Source organism: Callithrix jacchus, chromosome 12 (genome assembly GCF_049354715.1).
Source record: "Callithrix jacchus isolate 240 chromosome 12, calJac240_pri, whole genome shotgun sequence".
Taxonomy (NCBI): Eukaryota; Metazoa; Chordata; class Mammalia; order Primates; family Cebidae; genus Callithrix; species Callithrix jacchus.
This window is the reverse complement of record NC_133513.1, coordinates 117,386,164-117,408,337: the sequence shown is the minus strand read 5'-3', so window position 1 is coordinate 117,408,337 and position 22,174 is coordinate 117,386,164. Positions and strand designations below refer to the sequence as shown.

At 52.0% G+C, this 22,174-nt stretch overlaps 1 protein-coding gene across 10 annotated transcripts in view; it reads left to right on the top strand.

The window, feature by feature from the left end:
- Nucleotides 1–19,383, top strand: part of CHST15 (carbohydrate sulfotransferase 15) — an 84,150-nt gene extending 64,767 nt beyond the window's left edge. For all 10 annotated transcript variants that reach the window (XM_035269397.3, XM_008978859.5, XM_035269398.3 and 7 more), the window contains 3 exons: nt 5,624–5,780; nt 14,784–14,931; nt 16,727–19,383. In XM_035269397.3, the coding sequence (XP_035125288.2) occupies nt 5,624–5,780; nt 14,784–14,931; nt 16,727–16,917 (496 nt within the window). In that variant the 3' untranslated portion in view covers nt 16,918–19,383. The remainder of the gene's footprint in view (nt 1–5,623; nt 5,781–14,783; nt 14,932–16,726) is intronic.
- Nucleotides 19,384–22,174: the final 2,791 nt, after the last annotated feature.

Here is a 22,174-nt window from a genome sequence, read left to right as displayed (position 1 = left end):
TTTCAGAGGCACTGGGCTGATGGAGCCCTATGCCCCCTAACACGCATGCCCCATCCCACTGCCCCTCCAGGGGTCCCAGGACCCCTGTACTCTGCAGGAAAGGGACTGAGCAGCAGCCTCTGAGCACAGGCCTAGTGTGAGGGGCAGCACCGGCAGCCTTCTAAAATAACCGCAGCACAGAAGGCCTGGAAAGCATTTGGACTTATATTTGGAATTGCCGTTGGAAACAGTCCTGGCCAAATGTAATACCCATCTGTTCGGGATGGTTTGCGAGTAAGCAAATGAGGTGGCTCAGCTGGAGGGGGCTGGGCAGCCCTGAATCTCAGGGTGGGAGGGTGTCAGGTCCCCTGGCCCCCAGGCTACCCTGGAGCCCTCCTTCCCAACAGCCCAGGCTGCTTCTGCCACCTGGGACCATCCCTTTGTGTTGGATTGCCCTGACTGGAGATAATCCTTTGCCTGCAACCAGGCTTTCTTCCTGAACCTTCTGCCCACTGGTCAGTCCTTTGGGAGTTCGAGACTGGGCTCCTTCCTGCTGAGTTTTTGCATCTCCAGGGAGAACAGCCAGGTTTGGTGCCCAGCACTGAAGGCAAGCGTCTGCTGAGGCCGTGAGCTGCCTGTCGCTTGGCTCCACCCTCCCCACGTTCCTGATACTGTGCCTCTGTTAATGCATCCCGGGGTTGCATCCATGCCTCTGCAGTTCTGTGATGATTCATTGTGAGCTGTGTGTTTTCCATGTTGGTCTCCTTGCCTCACTTCCTCATGGGACAGTGGATTTTAAAGACAAGATTACAGACATTTTAGTTTGTCTCAATGTTTCGTCTTGTTCCATGGTCTGCCTCTCTGGCCTTTCAAGGTCTATTGGATACTTATTCTTGACAGGTTTGCTGTTCTTCTCAACATTTTCTGAGTGCCTTTAACCCATCCGAGTGGCTTTCCCTCACCCAAGGCTATTAACTCACTCTTTTCCCCTGGAGAGTAGTTGAGGGGAAAAGACAGTCTTAGGAGGCATTTGCTTAGTTCTTGGGGAGGGACCCAAACCATGCTCTCCTGTCCCAGTGCTCCCCTGAAGGGAAGTGCTTCTGTCTGCATTTGCCTTCCTTCATGCTTCCTTGTAGGAAACCTGGCCACATGGCCCCAGTCCTCCTGTACCCTTAGGGCCGCGATTCCCAGGTCTCAGGGTGCAGAGAGATGTCTGCAAAAATAGCTCCTTGGAGTTACTGTTTTCCTTGGAATTGGGGTTTAAAATCTGTATCGGTTTCCTAGAGCAGTCGTAATAAATCACCACAAACTTGGCTTAAAACAACAGAAATGTACCCTCCTATGATTCTGGAGGCCAGAAGTCCTAATTCAAGATGTCTGCAGGATTGGTTCCCTCTGGTTGCCCTAAGGGATGAAAGCTGTCCCCTGTTCTTAGGTCCTGGTGGCTTCCCACAGTCCTTGGCGTTCCCTGGCTCACAGCCACCACACTCCAGGCTCTGCCTCTGTCTTTCTATGGTGCTCTGTCCTCTCCTCTTTTTAAAAGGACACCTGCCATTGGATTTGGGAGCGCCCTAAATCCAGGAGGATCTTATCTTAAGATCCTCTGCTTAATCACACCTGCAAAGGCCTATTTCCAAGTAAGGTCACATTCACAGGGCCTGGGGCTTAAGACTTGGACATAGTTCTTTGGTGTCCACTATGCATCCAACTACAGAATCCAGATGGTGACCATGGGTTGTGGGGAATCTAGCCCCTGTTCAGATGTCTGTGACATAGCAGGATGCCAAGGACCTGGCATGGGGAGCCCTCGCAGTGGGGTTCTAGGGGCTCCCAAAGCACACTGCCAATTCTATGGGCAGATCCAAAGTACTCAGAGGTGACTGAGAGGCCAAAGGAGTCTCTTTTCATCCAGCCCAGGAAGAAAAGTGTGGCCTGGTTCTCAAAGGCTGTTAATGTAACTGACAGGAAGTGAGGTAGTGAGTTCACTTTAACTCACCCCAAACAATGAAAGTCAGCCATGGACCTGCTGGGAGAGGGTTTGTCTGGTTGGAACATCAGGGATGTCCCAGTTTTTCTCAGGGATTACTTCTTGATCTTTAAAGAATTGTATAGAATCAGCAGATTCCTCATGAAGTGACTTTGTATTTAAAATCAAGACAGGCCTGGGTGCTTTTGTTTTCCTTATGAGCTGAATATCTGCAAGAAATGTTATTACCACAAAGAAAAATCTCAATATGGAAACCTTCAGCCAATGTTTGGGTTTGTATGAGGTAATTTATGTGATGGAATCCCAGTTCCACCAAACAATTTGGGTAGTTCCATGGGCATCTTTAGTGAAAACTGGGCTTCGACTTCTTATTTAACATAGGATTTTATGACAATTTGAAAAGCATCTGTTACTTTTCATTGACGTAGTTTCTTGGGCTGAGCCATAATATTGACGGGCCTGGTAGGAAATGTGTGAGCCAGGAAGGGTACCCCTTAGACCAGCTGCCACCTGGCATCCTCAGTGCACACAGCCAAACCTTGCTTGAAGGGTCACATGTATCTGATTTTGCCATTTATTGATCAGCTGTTTAGGTCATAGTAACGATGAGTTACCCTACAGTGACAGATGCCGTGTTTCAGTCTTGATGCGCCTCCTAATTTTGAAGAAGGAAAATGGCACAAGTGATGTTGGGGACACCAGTAATAAGCTGATGTGGAGTTGTCATGGGGACTGTTCTCAGGTTCGTGCGGATCTGGGGGAATCTACTCAGTGAGCACCTTCGTTGACTGATCCCTTTGGACAGTTTGGCTGGCCAGGCTGTGGTAGACACAACACTCCTGTTCTTGTGGCTGTTTTGATTCCACGAACTCTGTGGGTAGATCCCAAACCTCTCAAGACTTCCAAGAGGTGTCCTCTGTGGACACCAGTCGTGTATGAGTTCTAGAGGGCTGTGTCAGAGGCACCCTATGTGCCAGGACAGGCTACAGAGGTGGATGGCATCTGGGCCTGGCCCTATGAAATGCTGCTCCTTGTATCATGACCTTAGTTAGAGGGGAGGTCAGTGGAGAAGGCACATTTGCACCAGACTGGGCTATAAAGGAGAACGGTTTTTTTAGGACGGTGTGTGGCTGGAGGTCTGGGTGTATTTGGAAGTATGGATGTCATATACCCGGATGCATGGGTGCAGAGTGAGAATCACAGAATTGCCTTCCCTGGAAAGAGGGGAAGCCAGATTGGAGGAGCTGAAGGCATAGAAAGTATAGAGCTTTGAGGAGAGAGAAGTCTGATGCTGTAGAGCCATGCAGGCCACGTTTTTCATAAGCCCAGTTTCCCCCTTGGCCCAGAGGTGACACAGCAGAGGCTGTGAGTGTGTGAAGGGTGCCGGGAAGAAGCATGGGGCTCATGAGGAGCTGTGTGTGTGCAGGAAGAGAGTGCGACATACGGCAGGAAGTTTGAAAACAAACAAACAAAAAGAGCTGCAAGGAGAGATAAGGGGAAAAAAGAGTGGGAAACACACCCTGAGAGTTCTGTTGAAGATAAAAACCCTTCTTTTTTTTAGACAGGGTCTCACTCCCATGCCCAGGCTGGAGTGCAGTGGCACAATCATGGCTTGCGGCAGCCTTCTCCCACCTCAGTCTCCCAAACAGCTGAGACTATAGGCACGTACCGCTACGCCTGGCGAATTTTTTGTATTTTTAGTAGAGACAGGGTTTCGCTACATTGCCTGGGCTGGCCTTGAACTCCTAGGCTCAAGCGATCCTCCCAACTTGGCCTCCTAAAGTGCTGGGATTACAGGCATGAGCCACTGTGCCTGGCCCTGACATTTGTTAAAATGGCAATGCAGGCCTTTTCCAGTAGCATTTTAGTAGGTATAGGGATCGCCGTGACAGTTTTCAATAGATGAGAGAGACTCCAAATATAACTAGGAAAAGTAGGGATTTTAAAGGCAAGGAGGCCAGGCGACACAATTTATACCTATAATCCCAGCACTTTGGGAAGCCAAAGCAGGTGGATCAGTTGAGGTCAGGAGTTTAAGACCAGCCTGGCCAACATGGCGAAACCCTGTCTCTATGAAAAATACAAAATAATTAGCCAGGTTTGGTGGCAGGCGCCTGTAGTCCCAACTACTTGGGAGGCTAAGGCAGGATAGTCGCTTGAACCCAGAAGGTGGAGGTTGCAGTGAGCTGAGATCATGCCACTGCACTCCAGCCTGGGTGATAGAGCGAGACTCTGTCTCACACACACAAAAAAATAAATAAGAAAAAGCCAAGGAGCAGGGCAAGGTGGTTGGTGGCTGGGAAATTACTGAGGGGAAACTTCAAGGGGGATGGGGTGGGGATTCTAAACCAACCTGATAGGACTCTTGCTGGAGACAGGCCAGGTGGCCTCCTGGAGGCTGGGGTGGTGGACTAGGAACCTGATCAGCTAAGAAGGGTGATCACTTACCAAGGGTGGGAGATTCTGGCTAAACCAGCATAGGCATAGCGGTGTCAACAGTGAACATTTAGACAAATGTAGTTGAAAGATCTCACCGGTGTTTATGAGCACGGTCCATGAACAGGGCAGCATCCCAGTCCTGTAATATGAAGGTGCCCCTGTGGGCCCAGCCAGGTTCTGGCTTTATAGGCAGAAACAGGCTGAAGAAGCAAAAACAGGGAACAGAGAGTGGATTGTTCATTTCAAAGTGACTTTCCTTCTCGGGTTAAAGCAAAGGGGACGTCAGACTGTTGTTGTGAATCCCCTGGTTTTTTTGAAACTGGCCCATTCTGAGTCGAGTGACATGGCACCTAGCACAGATGACGCTGTTCCAGGCTGTTGGAGCCTAGTGCAGAAGCTCCGACCAGAATGGTAGCCTCTCATCCATTTGATTTAACAGCAGGATTCTTGCTAAAAGAGGGTGATGCAAAGATGGACAGGAAGGTAGAAAAGTTGAGGTCTAGCTGGAAGGAGGATGCAGAGGAGTCTGAAGTGCGTCACGGAAGAGGATGGGTTCCTGTGCGCAGCGTTCCTCCACGTGTGTGCGTGGTGTCTGTAGGAACAGATCTGTGTCCACGGGTGAAGGTGTGAGTCTGCAGGTATTCACGTGCACACGTGGGGGTGCTTTTACATGTGTTAAAAGCGAGGTCCTACCAACCTAGAAAGACACGTTTCATCATTTTTTTTTCAATGCCAGGAATGTGTGTGCAAAGGCCTGGGAATTTCACGTGGAATGGTAATACTGCGAGAGCAACAGATGCTCTTGTTTTTGTTCCTTTCAGTGGAGGAGAGAGGAACGGGAAGGTACATAAAATTTTCATGGCTTCTCTTTGCTAGCGTACCATTTCTGTAATCTGGTGGTGTTTTGAAGCTGCCTGTTACTGTGAAAACAGAGCTGCCTGAGAGGACTAGAACGAGCAACAACATAAAAGCGGCTGGCGGTTTGTTTGGGGCCAGCGTGGACTTGCTTGAGTCTCGGAGAGCTTAGGTGGCTGCGAGAAGGGCGGGAGCTCGGGGGGAGGGGGAGGGAGGCGGCCCGTCTGAAAGGGAAGGAAGGGGGTGGTAATGTTTCAATCGGAAGAACTCGATCATGTAATCGTACGTTGATTTTCATTGTCGCCCAAATGGTGTGATTGCACATTCATGGGTGGTAAAAATACACATTTATTTTATTCACAGGTTGTACTCAGACTATCTCTACTTTGCAAGTTCGAATAAATCCGCAGATGACTTCCATGAGAAAGTGACAGAAGCGCTGCAGCTGTTTGAAAATTGCATGCTTGATTATTCACTGCGCGCCTGTGTCTACAACAACACCCTCAACAACGCCATGCCTGTGCGTATCCCCGAGCCGGCCCCTGGCAGAAGGAGCTGGTTTGTTGTTGTTATGCAAGTGGCATTGTGGGTTTGGGTTTTAGCATAGGAACAGAGAGAAGCGTTTTAATGTGCAAATGCTGTTCCCCATTATTCACGGACGTAAAAGCTGAAAATTGATGGGCTCTTAGGCTGGCTCCCTGCCTTCTTCCCTGCTGGTCACCTGCCACCTCCCCCCTCCTCCTTCAGCAGGAGGATGAGGGTGCGTTTAGGAAGATTATTATTTAGCCAGACACCCAGCAATTAGAATCGGCAGACACGAGGACACCCAACTCTCAAATTGTCTGAAGAGCATTCTCTCAAGAGGTGGTATGTTTTGTTGGTTGAAAAAATTACCCACCAATGATTTTCATTGCTTCTCTGACAGAGTCTCAGTTGAAAAATATTTTCTGTTGATTCCTCAGTCGTATCTCTTGTTCTTCCTTCAGGACTCCATCTGTACATTTCTAGCCTTTTTGAATGCAAAAGCTGTTAATGGTGAATTCAGCACCTTTTAGCTGCAGGATGGTTTTCAATGCTGGGCTCCGGGGGCTGGCTGAGTGCTTCATCAGCAGGGTTTATGCAGTGAGGCTGATGCTGTTGCCTGTCCTTGCTCTGCTCAGCTTCTCGTGGGGCAAGGCACGAACAGTCCTGCTTTGGAGTCTCGGAAGCCCCCAAGGTGGGGGGCTTCAGGCCAAGAGGCTCTGCCTGCTCTTTCTTATTACAGAGGCCATTGTATCTGGAAGGCAGCAATTGGGGCAGTGCGTGGGATTCCAGGCTGTCCTGCTGGACTTTGTAGTTTGGCAAGGAAGATGCCGCAGGACACAGGTAACCCCAGAGCCTGGCTGTAGTGCCAGGTAGGAGGAGTGCACTCTGGAAGCCGCCGTTGGTGTGGGTCAGGTTCCCAGCTTGAGCACTTGCTGGCTGTGTGATTCTAGGCCGTTGTCTCAGCTTCTCTGAGACTCAGTTGCTTTGTCATACAATGGGGTCATAATGCTGCTTTACGAGGTTGTTGTAAGGACCCCGTCTCTACTAAAAATACAAAAAATTAGCTGGGCGTGGTGGCGCATGCCTGTAATCCCAGCTACTCAGGAGGCTGAAGCAGGAGAATTGCCTGAACCCAGGAGGCGGAGGTTGTGGTGAGCCGAGATCGCGCCGTTGCACTCCAGCCTGGGTAACAAGAGCGAAACTCCATCTCAAAACAAAACAAAAAAAAGAGTGATGGGTCTGTCATGTATTCCTGTGTTAATTCTTCCTGCTATGTCCCCTGTGTTGTGCTGGGACAGGTATGGTCCTTGCCTTCTGGTGCAGTTGGTAGGGAGAGAAGATGGAGGCTGGGCAGGGAGCTCTGGTCCCCAGAGAATCACCTGAGAACAGAGCATCAGGCGGGTTCTTAGGAGAGGGAATGTCAGTGCTGAGGCCTGAAGGATGAGCCAGCCAGGGAACTGAGGGCAGCGTGTGCAGAGTCACGGTGGTCAGCACCCCCACCATGCAGAACGGCCAGCCGTGTGGTGTGGGAGATGGGGGCAGGGAGGGAGGGGGCTTGGGCACATGGCACGCGGGGCTGCACCACCAGGACTTAGTGAGCCTCAGAAGATGTCTAGATGTCACCCCGAGAGAGATGGGACCCCCTCAGGATTTTAAGTAAAGAATAGTGTAGGAGTGCAAAAGAAATATCTCATTACCATGTTCATGGCGGAGACACCTATAATAAAGGACTGATAGGAAAAAGCACACATATTTATTTAATATACGTTTCATGTGACCCAAGAGGGAGCCTTCATAAGGGAATGGAGACCCGGAGAAGCAGGAAACCTGTGTTTGTGCTTAGGTTTGATGAAGAGAGCAGTGGGACAGAGGGCTTTGATCGTCAAAGGGGGAATGACCAGTGGCCCTATGGCTACGATCACAGGGGACACAGGGTCTTGGGGAAACTGGATTTCTGTGTGGCTTGGCCAGCATAGCTTGTCGGCCTGGCTCCGTGACCCAGAACCGCTCTCAGCTGTGGCTCTTGGCCCTGGACTCCTATGCAGTGAGTCTGAGAAAACAGGCAGGGCAGCCTGGCCCGGCCCTCAAGGCAGCTATCCCTGAGGGGGTCTCGGGTCTGGGGTTGGCAGGAGGAAAGGGGCACTGGGCATGGTACCTCAAGGTGGGTTTGTTGGGGTTACCTCCAGCACTGATCACGATGCTGAGCACAGAGAGGCCCCCAGTGTGTGGCAACAGACATGAATTAAGCTGCAGCTATGACTCAGGCCAGGCCTATTTCGTGCCACATCAACACTTTACTGCTGCAGGTGGACAGAGCAAGACTCCCTCCTGCAAGCCCTGCACGGAGGACCCTCAGTCCCAGGCATAAACAGTAATAGCAGCAGCTAAGAGCCAGCGCTATTATGGGTCAAATATCCAGGTTGGCACACAAATCGGGGAACATGCACGTGAACTGGGTTTCCCCATCATTCACCATACCTGATCCAGTCCACCCATGAGTCCTTTTCCCTTTTTCTCCCTGTTATTTCTAGGGAGCTCCACTGTTCTCCTACCCTCTGCTGCTGCCTGGATGCAGCTACTGGACCTTTTGTTGCAACCCCCACCTGCACAAGTTCCCTCTCTCTGGGGGATAACCCCTCCCCAGGCCCCTTCTCACCTTGATCCATCGCACCAGGCATCTTTCCAAAGGGCTGAATTGCCATCACTATTGATGGGGTTCAGGACACACTGCCCCAGAATATAATAGCTTGGCATTTGAGAAAACGGCAGAAGCAGGAAGGCCACTCTAGCCTCCCTGTCCCTTTGTCCCCTCATCCCCTGAAGCTGGCCGTAAATCCCTCACAGCAGAGCTGCCCTCCCTGTACGTCCTCATCTCTGAAGACATGGGGGCACAAAGGCGAATATGAACAGACAGGCCTGGCTGTGTCTCCCCCAGCGCCTGACCACGAGATTATTCCTCTCACAGGGACCGGTGGCTCCGAGCTCCCTTCTTTGGCTGGCACTCACGCTCTCACTTAATCAGCCAGTATTTATAAATGCAAAGCAAAGACAGGACGTTCCCCAGCATTATTAAATGACATAATTTGAAATCCTAAACAATGGTCCTTGCAAACAAAATGTGTAGTGTCGTCAGAAGCCCATCTCCGGGTGGATTTAAAGCACGGCTGAGGGATTCGCCTACTTTAGTAGGAGCGCGGGTGAAGCTCTGTCCCCAGAGGGTCAGGGGGTGCAGGCCTCCTCCAGGAATCAATCTTGAAGGAAAAATCCAAGGAAAATCCAAGAGGAAGCAAATAGGAATGTTATCTGTCTTTCCCAGGGGCCTCCTTTCAGCGGAGGAAGAACTTGGTTCACGGCCTTCAGGCCTTGTCTGAGTCCAGCACCCTGACTGAGGGAGGAGTGGGGAGGAAGGCAGTGGGTGGTTCCTGGCCCCAGCCGGCCAGGTGACCCAGTTTGCCTGGCCCCCCTTCTCTGCCCAGGTGCCTCCTGGTAGATCAGAGCCACCAGGTGCAGCCTGCCAAGGAGGCTGCTTGTGCTGGTCAGAGTGTGGATGGGAAGTGATGGATTCAGCCAGTGTAGACTCAGCACCAGCCTGGCACTGCACCTTCATGCAGGCCCTCCCGTGCCTGGGCTTCCTGATTATTACTGGGAAAACTGAGGCTCAGGGAGGCAGCCTTCCTCTGGAGTCACAGCCAGTAAGCAGAGGATCTAGGACCCAAACCTAGGCCTTTAACCCAGCTTCCATTAGACGTGTGTTTGGCCTCAGCATTTCCCCAATGATCTGATCCTCAGTGGTAGCGACGCTGCACCCGTGGTGTGGCAGTCCCTGGTCCAGGAGAGAAGGTGCAGGATGGTGCTGTGACCAGCCGTGTGCTTGGAACGAGGCATGTGGCCCCACTTTGGGGTTTCTATCACATTGTGCCTTTTGAAACTTTCTCCTATTCATGGTGCTGAGTGACTCTCAAAACAAACCCGATGGGTGGGTGGGAGGACAGGAATCATCAGTGTCACTGTCAGCAGCTGAGGACAGCGAGGGACAAGGTATCCAGCTAGTATGGTCATAGAAGGGGCCCGAGCCCTCCCCTGCAGGCCCTGGGACCACTGAGTTCTCTCTGCAGGAGATTGCCTGAAAGGACTGGGAGGAGTGGGGCAGGCCTGGGCTTTGCACTGTGACTCCTGGACTCCAGCCAGCCCCCGCCACTGTTCTGCAGGAGGAGGAAGGAAGGAGGAAGCTGGGCTGGGTTTCGATGGGGGGAGAGGCAGGGCAGGGGCGATCTCCTGACTCAAGGCACAGTTTATTTTAATAGCTTTAAATAGCATTTCTTGCCACAGAAGAGTGAACGTCTAATGTGCACATGCAGTCTGCATGCTACTGGGCACTTTGTACCAGGCAGAGTGTTTCATACCTCCATCCATTGCCCCGGGACCAAACACTTGGGTGATTTCTCCCACAGAGAAGGGAGGGTATGCCCCTGCCCTCCTGCTCCGGGTCAGCACTCTGACTGTGAACGTAAGAGCACTGCTGATAAACCTGAGAGCACTGCTGAGACTAAACCATAAGCTCATGGCACCATCGTGATCCTCCTGGTGTTGTGTATGCTTGAATCCTCCTGATAAAAGGTTTCTAAAACTCCATCTGTGAGAGGGGAAAGGGGTCTAACCTTCGTTCATTACTGCCAGACCCTGTCCCAAGCCCTTTCAGTGCATTGTCTCATTAGAGATCCTTGAAATCCATCCCTGTTTTACAGATGGGATCCCTGAGGCTCACAGAGGTTCATTCTCCCTGCCATAGCTGGTATCAGGCAGGCTCAAGGTTCAATCCCAGGTCTGATGGCCTTTGAAACTCAGGAGGTTTCTACCTTCCCTAGCTGGCTCCTGAAAGCAAAGGTTTTGCTGGCAGGAGGCCTGGGCTTTTATGTTCAATTTTGCGTTTTGCTGAGGATGACAAGACAGTAGTTTAGCGGGCACCTCTGGTCAAGGAGATCCCCAGGGGCAGGCTCAGTGGACAGGAGGTATGTAACAGTGGCAGTAAAAGATTGTCCCTTCATCTTCTCTTCAGTCCCTGGAGAGCTCACATACCAGCGAAAGAGCCAGGCAATTGGAAATCTTCCTCTTAGAGGTGAATTTTCATTTCTGGGAGGAGAAGCCAGTTTCCCTTAACTGTGAATCCCAGCCCGGCCACAGCCCTGGGAGGGCAGCTTCGTAAGGCACCCTGGGTCCCCGCACACCCTGTCAGAGGCATTCACTGCCTTTCTGTGGCGCCAGGATGCAGGGGCAGCACAGACCCCTCCGCCTCCGGCCAGCCCCCGCCACTGTTCTGCAGGACACCCTACCCTGCGGGGTGCTCAGAGGGGCCAGTGTGCCTGCCTCAGAGCAGGGGCTGGAGAAGCCCTGTGCTGGACAAGCAGCAGCCGCAGCCCCTGGGAACTTGTCAGAAGTGCAAGCACTCAGCCAGCCCCAGACCTCCTAAATCAGAAACTGGGGACAGGCCATGGTCTGTTTCTCAGGCCCTCCCGGTGGGTGTTTGTGGGCTCAGGTTATAGAGCCACCAGGGCTCTTGTCACCACTCCCTTCTTGCCCTCTGGGTGGGGGAAACCTGCTCCAGGGCTTGCTTTACTCTGACCGACTTCTCTCCAGCCACTCCTTTCTCCATCTGTGCATCACAAGGTGATCGCTGAAGTCTGTTTCTTTACCAGTTCAGCTCTCTCCACCACGAGATTGCGGCCTCCCTGAGGCCTTGTCTGCTAGCAGCAAATCATCATTGCCTAGTGGGGTGCCTGGCACATGGTGGCACGAGCTCAGCTTATTTGCCAAATGAATGAATGGGGACTAGTGGGGAGGCTGGATGGTGACTTGCAACTGAAATCCCTAGTTGGGGACAGAGGGACTCGGCCAGGTACCCATTCCTAGTTGGGGACAGAGGGGCTCAGCCAGGTACTCATTCCTAGTGGGGGACACAGAGGCTTGGCCAGGTACCCATCTGGGGAGAAGGGGGACTGGGACAGTGCTCAGCGCAGCCCCGGCTCTTGGCAGGCCTTGCTGTTCCCTGGGACCCTGCATGTGCACAGGTGACCTGGCTTCCGGTCCTGGCTCCGAGAGTATAGGCCTCTGACCCTGAATAGTCCCCTGCCCTACCCTGGGCCTCCGTGTTTCTATCAGTGAATCCGCTGGCACAGTTACCTTCAAAGGCTTCTCTCAACTCTGATGTTTTCTCATTTTAAGCACATTGGGCACTTGCCCTAAATACTTTTTATTTTTGTTCTATTTTGGTTCTCTGTTCTATACTGGGAAAAGGTGAGGGAAAAGAAATCTAATGGGGGCTTTGTCCTGTCTTCATGGTGCATTGTTGCAGTAGTGATGCTGCCTGCACCAGAAACTGTCACTTGCCGTGACCACACTCCCACTTCCTGGCAAGGGGGCTGGAGATTGGGGTGGGAGTTGAGGGGCCATTGGGGTGGATGGGTCAGAGAGAAGACACAAAGCGGGAGGGAGCTAGCTCCGTGAGAAGCAGCTGAGTGCCGGGAGGTCTTCCCCGCCTCCAGCCGCGGTGGTTTCCTCTTGTCCTCCTCTTCCTGGCCCAGCCCCGCCTGCTGAGGAGGACCACGCTGTGGTGCAGGCACGTGTCCACCTGAGACAACGCAGGGGCTGGGGATGAGGACGGGTGCAATCGAGGTTTCAGAAAACATCTGTCAGGTGCAGTGCCCGGCCAGGCCACAGCTGCTCCAAAACACTCCAGCCTGCCACAAACACCTGCAGCTTTCCTTCTGGAAAGTTCTCTGTGGAAAGGTACGTTCTCTGGGAAAGATAAACCTTATCAGACTGGTCTCCTCTGAGAAGGATGACCTGCAAGCCTGCCAGGGAAAGAATTGAAAAGCCCCAGGAGGCTGGTGACTTAACAGCGAGATGGTCTCATCAGGATTTGTCTGTGCTGGAGGCGACACGCATGTTTATTTCCGAGACTGGCACGTTCTCGTTTTCTCTTTAGCTTCGGCCCAGCTTGAGGTCCTTTTTCTGAGCTGGCATGTGAGGTAGCAACAAAGTGTGGGTTGGAAACAGCTAATGAATTTTGGAGACAACTTATCCACTCTAATTGCTTTTCTCCTCTCCAATCTTCCTCTACAGTTAGGAAAATAATGAAATGGGAAAGGAATCATTAGCATCTGTACATATTTTGTCCAATCTTTCATTGTCTTATTGCTAACACTGTATTCAGCAATTGCACCCAAGAACCATGATGAGAACCAGAGCCAGGCTCTGCACAGGATACGATGGTGGAGAAGCCACAGTCCCTGCCCTCAAGGTTCAAGGTCCAGGCCAAGCCGGGCAGGAAAGGAAATGTGACATGAGAGTGTCTGCCTAGAAAATGGGAACTCCGACGAGGAACCTGGGGAGCTGGGAGGTGCTGCAGGTGTGAGGATGGGCTGGAAGTTGAAGCCACGCCCAGGACTTTCTACGCGCAGAAAGCCATGGAGGCTTTTAGCAGGGCTGGCTGTGGCCAGGTCACCGGTTTGGAAAGCCCATGCTGGTGGCGGGATGCAGATGGGAGTGCAGAGAACTGGGAAAGAGGATTAGCCAGGAGGCTGTGTCAGCTTCAGGCAGGTGTAGATGGGGCATCAACCAAGGGGTTGGTGGGAGATGAGAAGTTCTGGGCAGACACAGGCAGAGCAGGGTCCCTGGGTACATGGGAAAGAGGCAAAGGGAGAACCCTGGAGAAGGGGGCCTCATGGTGAAAGGGGAAGAAGCTTTTTTTTTTCCCCTGGAAGCTTTGCTAAGAGTTTAGGGTGAACTGTGGAGTTAGTGTAGACTGCTCCCAAGACTCCCTCACTTCTAACACTAGTTGCAAGTTCAAGAGAGATGTTCCTCAACCCACCTTCAGGTTCAGTAGTTTTGCAGAAGGACTCTCAGAATGCACTGGAGGCTATTACTCTCATGGTTCTGATTTATTACAGGGAAAGGGTGGAAGATTAAAGTCAGTCAAGGAGGAAGTGCAGGTGGCAGAGTCCAGGGGGACCCAGATGCGGAGCTCCGAGTCCACTGCCTGTGGAGTCATACACCGTGTTCACGCCACTAGCCATGGCATGTGACAGTCCTTGTGGAGTATTGCCAGGCCAAGCCCTGGGGGTCCAGGCTTTTTACTGGGGCTCCATCACATGCAGCTCCTGTGGCTGACCTTTAGTCTCCAGTCCTGCCAGAGTCAGAACTGATACCATGTGGCCCAAAGCCCCATCTTAAATCACAGTGTTAGCCTGCCTATGGCCAAAGCCCACAGGCCAACCAAGACACTTCTGTCAGGTAGGATGTCCAGGGGCCTAGAGACCATCCCCCAGGAGCCGAGGGAAAGACTAGAGCTCTCTTTGAGTAGAGTTAAATCTTCACCACACAGCTTGCAGTAAGGCACGAGAGAAGAAACAGAAGGATGAAGACCCAGGAAATGGGTGATGGAAAGCAGAAAGGATTCAAATAGAAACATCCACCCGTGAACTTGGTTGAGTGCTGATTAGATGCTGACCGACACACACCCTCACGGTCAAGGCTGTTCCTGTGGCAGCAGGCATTTGGATCTTCACTCATCTAGGTTGTTTTTGGGGTGTCTCTGGTTGATTTTTCACAGCCCGTTGTGTGCTGGGCATAGAGGTCACACCTGGGGAACGGAACGGAGACACAGCCAGGATATTGTGCAGAGAACATGTGCACCACTGGGTGGCGCAGCCTTGACCTCTTCCCTGCACTTCAGTCCTTGCCTGTGAAGCGGAGGCACGGAGCTGTTTACAGGGTGGTGAGGATTAAATGCAACCCCTAGTGCGGGAATTCTCCGTACCTGCAGCACAAAATTCCCCTAAAGAAGCAAGAACGCCTTGTGTGAAAATCCAGCTTCCGAAAGTAACTTTGCTGGGGTAACTCTTTTGTGGTGTAATGAAATGCCATGCCACAATTGGAAAAGTGGTCCCTATGGGGCCGGGACCACTGCTCCTGAAATAATGCCCTTCTTCTATGGTCCCAGGTGAGGCTCCAGGTCGGGCTCTATGCTGTGTACCTTCTGGACTGGCTCAGCGTTTTTGACAAGCAGCAGTTTCTCATTCTTCGCCTGGAGGATCATGCATCCAACGTCAAGTACACCATGCACAAGGTCTTCCAGTTTCTGAACCTAGGTATGAGTGTGGTGTTTAGACTAACGGGGAAAGCGTGAGCTCCGTGGGCTTGTTCTGGGAGCCTTCCAGGTCAAATGTGGACCTGGCCAGCTGGGTGGGGATGGGCTGAGCTGGGAGCACTCAGGATGCCCTCAGTGAGGCCTGCTCACTACTGTTTATTGAGCACCAGCTACACACAGGCCATTGTTGGAGTTGTGGTGAGGGAGTCTCTGGAGAGGAGGAGATGGCTTCGCTTCTGGGAGCTTATGGTCTAGTGAAGGGAGAGGAGGAGTTCTTAGGTCACCTAACTGCATGATAGGTAGGCTGCCATGGGGAAGGTCAGCACTGTCTTGAAAGGTACGTGCTGATGGCTTGGGATCCCAGCTATTGCAGGGATGAGGAAGGCTTTGTGAAAGGAAAGGACCTGAGAGCTGAGCTTTTGTAGGACCGACAGGATGTCACCAGGGGGTTGGAGCAGAGGACATGGGGCTTGGAGGAGGGGACAGACAGATCATTGTATCATCTTGGGTATTCTTGGAGATTCCTGGAGCCAGAGCCATGTGGCTGAGTTTTGGCTGCTGGGCCCTTAGCATGTGGATACCAGCCCCCTTCCCCAGGGGCCTGAGAGGCACTTTGTGGTGACAGGCCACAGTGCTGGCTGTGATGATGGCTGGCAGAGGCATGTGTACAGGTGGCGAGTGCTGTCCATGTGGACGGGGCACCCAAGCATGGCTTGAAAGGCTGAGCAGGCTCGGAACAAGCTGCCCTCCTTCCCAGAACACCTCCTGCAGCCCTGACGAATGGCCTTGCCCGGGAACTTTGTCAATTGAATATTTCTGGAAATATATCTGCCTATCACTGGGACTTGGGCCTCTTTGATCATTTGATTTTGTTTCACCTTTTTGTGGAGAGCTGGTAATGTGATGGATTTTAATGAGTTCTTTCCCTTCCAAGGCTTAGAATCATCTTTCTTTGATTTGGCCCCATGTTGACTCTGTCCCATTAATGAGCTTGTCTTTTGTCCCCAAGGTGGACAGTAAAGTCAGTTCTGTATCTTATATGACCCTAGGATGCTCGGACATGCTTTTTCTATATATGGGATAAGGACTTTGGCCAGATCCCAAGAGCCCTGGGTAAAGAGACTTGAGCAGCGTTGGGTTACACCAAGAAGCTGTGGCCCAGAGGGCGGGGTGTGGGGGTGACTGACAGCCCCTGCCAGCAGGGCCTCTCCTCATGATCTCCTTGCTGTAGATGGAGGTTCAGCCAGTGGGGGCTCTGGGGACAGGTGGCCTCCTCCCCACCCTCCTCCTTCTGGCCACTTCATAGCAAGATGCACAGGGTGAAACTGTCCAGGCCTGGGGCCCTTGGCATAAGCAGCTTAAAGTAGAAACGGTGATGGTGGAATTCCAGAGGGCTGCTGAGCAGGAGGACTGAAGCCCATGGGCTGTGGCCGGCAGGCTGCACATTCCTCCAAGGATGAGCCGACACCCATGGGAGCAGCCCACCCAGGGCTATTGGAAGGGAATCCTTGAGGTCAGCCTTAGGTGCCGTATCATCATTAAATGCCAGCTGGGCGCCCCCAAGGGTGGGCATCCTGCGCCTGCCGTAGAATTTCTTTGCAATTTCCTAATGGTGTTTCCACCTTCCTCCCTTAGTGCCTCCAAAATTGATCCAGCCAAATAATTTTAATCCCCAAATACATTCTTCTTAGAGGAAACTCCTGTCCGAATACGAAGCATCGCTGGGACTTTTGCCAAGTCCCTTTTTCTTCCTGCCATGCCTCCTGCCTTACGGGACTCGTCTTCTTTTATTCTAGGGCCCTTAAGTGAGAAGCAGGAGGCCTTGATGACCAAGAGCCCCGCATCCAATGCACGGCGTCCCGAGGACCGGAACCTGGGGCCCATGTGGCCGATCACACAGAAGATTCTGCGGGATTTCTACAGGCCCTTCAACGCTAGGCTGGCGCAGGTCCTCGCCGACGAGGCGTTTGCGTGGAAGACAACGTGAGAGCTGAACTCGTGCTGCACGTGCTGGGCCCGTCTGTGCCGTCATCACCAGGATTTTACAAATCTCTCTTTGCGGGGAACTGTTTCTTTCATGGTGTGAAGAACCCCAGGACTCTGCCACTCTAGGCACACATGAATTAGAACCATTTTGGGATTTCCTTTGTGATGTTCAAGAGCTCAGCAATGGACCCCTCACAGAGCTTTTCTATCTGAGGCCAGCGGAGACTCCAGTTTCTCAAGAATCCAGCTCTGCTCCGAGAGTCTCCTGAAGCGTGGGGAGGCAGCCAGCTTGTCCTGCACTGGGTGTGGAGAGAACGCCTGGGGAGGCAGCCCTGCCCTGCCCTGCCCTGCCCTGCCCGCCTCCGCCTTCTGGAGAGCCTGAGTCTGGGTGCTGAGTCAGCACGCCAGAGGTCACGCCACAGGCCTGGCTGGGACTCACACTTCACATTCACTTCTTTTCCCCCAGAGATGGGGTCTCGCTGTGCTGCGCAGGCTGTCTGTATTCAGTGACTGTCTTCACAGGTGTGATCATATCACATTCCCTTCTGAAACACTCTAGTTGAGATCGCAAAATTCACTGGGACAGAGAACCACAGTCTTTTGAGAATGGAGGCTCTTCCATTTTTTTTTCTCCTTTACTCCAAAGTCAGCCCTGCAGTTTCTTCAGAGGTAAACCCTGTTATCTTATCGTTTCCAAAAGGAAAAAAATAAGTCAGTTTTTGGCAGCACCTTCATCTCTCTGACCTATTCCGTCCTGTGGACTTTACTTATGTTAACACGGAAAATGAATGCATTTAAAACAAACCACTTTCTGCATTTGACCAGCCCTCGCTCTCTCTCTGCTGCCTCTTTATACTTTTTCTCAAGAAACTCAGTTTATAATTGGAAGGGAGATTTTTACTGTTAATGCCAGAATGAGCAACCACAAGGAATTGAACACTTCATGGAAGATCTAGGTAATTCAAGCCCTCATCAGTTTTACAAGATCATCAGAGAAACAGAGGATTTTAATCTTTAGTTCGGGCCGGCTACAGGCTCCATTTCTCTGCCTTCCCATTGGGAAGAGTTTATTTCCACATTCTCTACTAGGTGTGGTCGAAGCTCCTCACCCAGCTAAGGGACTGCAGATAGTCGTATCCTGATTCTGAAACACAGTGCACAAACTGAGCTTGGGCTGAACACGGCACATTGAGATTTGAAATGAGATTTCTAAGAGCCGTGTTCTTCATGGAACCTTCCAGGCTACTGGCAGCTTGGTTTACCAATGGAGGGGCTAGAGGTCTTGTCATGTCTTGGAAGTCACGGGGAAGACTGAAGAGAAGGCTTAAGCATCCTTGGCAACAGCCTAGGTGGGACCTGGATGAAGCTTTGCACTCAAGTGTTGTCAAGGGAAGCTTCCTGTGAACCAAAGTTCCCAGGCCAAGATCTCGTCCACCAAAGCCAAAAGGGCAAGCACCTGTCTCCCCAGCTCTAACTTGCACGCGTGAGACAGACTGGGCTTCGGGGCTGGGAGGATCTGCAGTCACTCAGCCGTCCCCTCCTGGTGCTGTTGTCTTTCTGCCATTGGAGAAGGGACACACAGCCTGTTTGAAGGTGTGCAGAGGGTTCAGTGCCGGGATGGTTGGGGCCGTTCCTGCTACTGAAGGAGCTGTGTATCCTTTACGCCCACCGGCAGGGACAGTTCCCTGCTCCTCTATAGGCGGCACCGGGAGCAGCCACCAGCAGGGAAACCTGGCTTGAGCACAAGGATGTTTCATGGAGAGATCACTTCAGTGTGTGTGTATATTTATTTGCAGTATAGCGAGAGTGTGTGTGTGCGCGTGCGTGCACGTGTGGGTGGGTGCATCTTCTCAGTGGGTTCTGTTCAGTTGCTGATGAGGCTCCTCTACTCTGGACAGAACCCTTGTATAGATTAATTTCTCTGTCAATTAACCTGTCATTTTCAGTACATATTTTACTATTCCACACCAACCATAATTACAACAAGGGGTTTTTCTTACGCACTCCTATGCATGTGAATAACATGTGGTGTAATTCTGCTTCTTACAGAAGTATTACTGGGGGTATTATTTCCAATATTATTTGGTTTATTAGGCGGATCTTTTTTATATATGCAGGCCCATCCCTTCTGTGCTAATCAATGCCATCCAGACATGGTCTTTCCCTCCAGGGGCCTTTCTCTGAGGCCACATCTGCTGCCTCTGCTTCCTCTAGTTCGAGGCCCGGCTCTTGCTGACAGCACAGGTTCCATTCTGGGCGGTGGTTCTCGAGCCTGTCATTCAAAACCAAAGTGAATTGGAGCATTTCTCACGACATGGTATTGAAGTTCCTTTGTGTTCTCGAAAGCTGTGTACCAGATTGTGTTAAATCGTAATCCCTTGGTCCTGTAAAGTATGTTAAGTGAATCGCAGTTATGCTGTACTTTTATTAATATTTAACATAATTAAAGATGGATCCATATGAGTGATACCTGTGTGGCGCGCGCTCTTCCTCTGCAGCCCAGCCCTTCCGGGTAGGTGCTTTTACGGTGTCCTGCGTGCGTGAATGAATTGCAGTGGTTTAGTGTTGGACCCGCGTGAGTTGTGCAGGCTCTGTGTAAAGGGCAGTTACAGCTGTTCTGGCTGGTGAGAGACGAGGTGTGATCGTGCTAGCAGCAGGCAGAAGAAAACCCAAGACCAGTGAGAGGATTCAGGCGCTCCCAGGAACCCCCCATGCAAGTCCTGTTGGGGCGTGAGTCAGGGTGGGAGGTCTGGCCCAGCCCCCAGTCGGGTCTAGTGTTGTCTTCAGACCTTCAAATTTGAATGTTAGGTGACCACAGGCCTCGTTCCTTTGGCCTGCCTGGCCCCTGGCACCTGTGAGTTTGAGACCCCCGGTGTCTCTGGCATGTGCTGTTTCTACTGAGGGCAAGCCCGCAGGAGGTGGTGGTGTGTGCTCAGCTGGGGCAGCCAGGACAAAAGACCACGAACAGTGGAAACTGATTTTCTGAGTCCAGAGGCCAGAGGTCCAAGCTCAAGGTGCTGCAGAGCTGGTTTCTCCGGGGCCTCTCTCCTGGGCCTGCCGATGGCGGGATGCTCTGTGTGTTCATGTGGCCACACTTGTATGCCCCTGCTGCCTCTTCCTCCTCATAAGGACGCCAGTCGGAGTGGATGAAGGCACGCTCCGACCGCCTCATTTTAACCTCAGCACCCCTTTAAAAATTTTATCTGCAAATGCAGTCAGATTCTGAGGTGCTGGAGACTGGGACTTCAACATATGAATTTGGGGGATACTTTTTAGCCCATACAGAAGGGACCTCTGAGACTTAGGGCTCTGGAAGCTGGGCCATCTTGAGCACAGCGTGGACCCTGGTGGGTCCCCTAGTTCTGGGCAGACCTTCCTGGGGAAGCCTCTCCCCAGCACCGCCTTTTACAGTGGTGCGCTGAGGTTGGGGGCTGGTATGTCCAGGCCTGGAATAGGGAAAAGCCCATCTTTTCCTGCCAGCATCAGGAATGGCTTTACCCAGCAGGAACTGGAGGGCGAGGGGAGTCAGGAGCTGGATAGGCTGAGTGCGTTTCTGAGAGCCGAGGGCTCGACTTCCTCCCTTTCAGGTTTCCTCTGAAAGCCTCTCCCTTGAGGCCACCTACTCCCCACCAAGAAACCAGCCCTCAGGATGGATCCTGATGAGGAGCACGCCTCTTCCCCACAAAATGACTCAATTTGGGAACTGAAGCAAAGTCAGTGCTCCGGGTGGAGGAACTCTAGGGACCCCTGAGTGTGGAGAGAAGGATTGTGTGGGTGGGTATTTTCCCATTGCTCCAGAAATCTCACCCTCCAGGCAGCTGTGCTGCTTATGGTGAGGTGGATCCCATGGGGACTGATGGGAAACATCACTGATGAATCGGGTTTTCCCACCACGTCGCAGGGCAAGGTTCCCTGCGGAGCAGCAGGATAGAATAGGTCCCGTGCGTGCGGGCAGAAGCTGCATTGGCCGGAGCAGCTGTCACTCTGGGAGCTTTGTGAGTTTCTGTTGCTATAAAGGAATACCTGAGGCTGGGAGTTTATAAAGGAAAAAAGGCTTGTTTGGCTCATGATTCTGCTGGCTGGGGATTGAGCATCGGGTGAAAGCCTCAGCCTGCTTCACCCAGGGTGGAAGGTGAGGAGGACTGGCTGTGCAGATGTCACAGATGGGAGGACAGTGCCAGCCTCTTTTTAACAACCCACTTTTGTGGGAACAAATAGAGCAAGAACCCACTACCCCCAGGAAGGCACCAAACCATTCGTGAGAGTTCTGCCCCCATGACCCAGACACTTCCTGTTAGATCCAACCCCAGCACTGAGGATCAGATTTCAACACAAGGTTTGGGGTTCACACATCCAAACTACAGAAGCTGCTATAAATCACCCAAACTTAGTGGCTCAAAGCAACACAAGTTTATGATCTCAGTGCTGGAGGCCGGAAGTCTGAAGTCAGTCTCACTGGGCTAAAATCAAGTGATAAGCAGGGCTGGTGCCTTCTGGGTGCTCTAGGAGAGTGTTTTCCTGCCTCTTCCAGCTTTTAGAGCCACCTGCACTCATGGCTCATGATTCCTTCCTCCATTGTCAAGAGCATGGCATCATGAAGCCTAACTCTGCTTCTGAGAGCAATGGCCTTCTCTGACTCTCACACTCCTGCTGTCCTAAGGACCCTCTTGATGACACTGGGCCCACTGGATAATCCGGGGTCATCTCCCTGTCTCTGGATCACATCTGCACAGCCCCTTTTGCCATAGAAGGGAGCATATTTGTAGGTTCTAGGGATTATGATGTAGACATCTTCCAATTGACATTCAGCCAATCACAGGAGGGTGGTGTGGAGAGGCGGCCAGTCGGGCAAGCATGGGATGGAGGGGGCACCCCCTGGCTGGTTCCCTGTGCTCTACTCTATGGTCCCAGCAGGTCTGAGTGGGGAGGGAGCTGCCCTCGACAGAAGGCCGAGCTTCTGGATGCATCTATTCCAGGACGGCGCATCTTCCTGTCCAGGCAGGGCCCTGTGACTGGGGTAGTGGAATATGTGGGACAGGGTGACACAAGGGGGCAGGCCACAGACCCGCCTCCTCCTGAATTCACATCACAGTCTTTCTCCCACGAAAGGTCACCTGGTTTCCAAGAGTCAGCCATGTCCCCTGGAACTGAGACAAGACAATTTCTCCAGCTCTTGGTAGAAGTCATTTCTGAGTGCTTTTTAATGTTTAAAAATGTTTGTGAAGTTGCTTTGTGAGTTTTCCAGGAGGTGTGTGAAT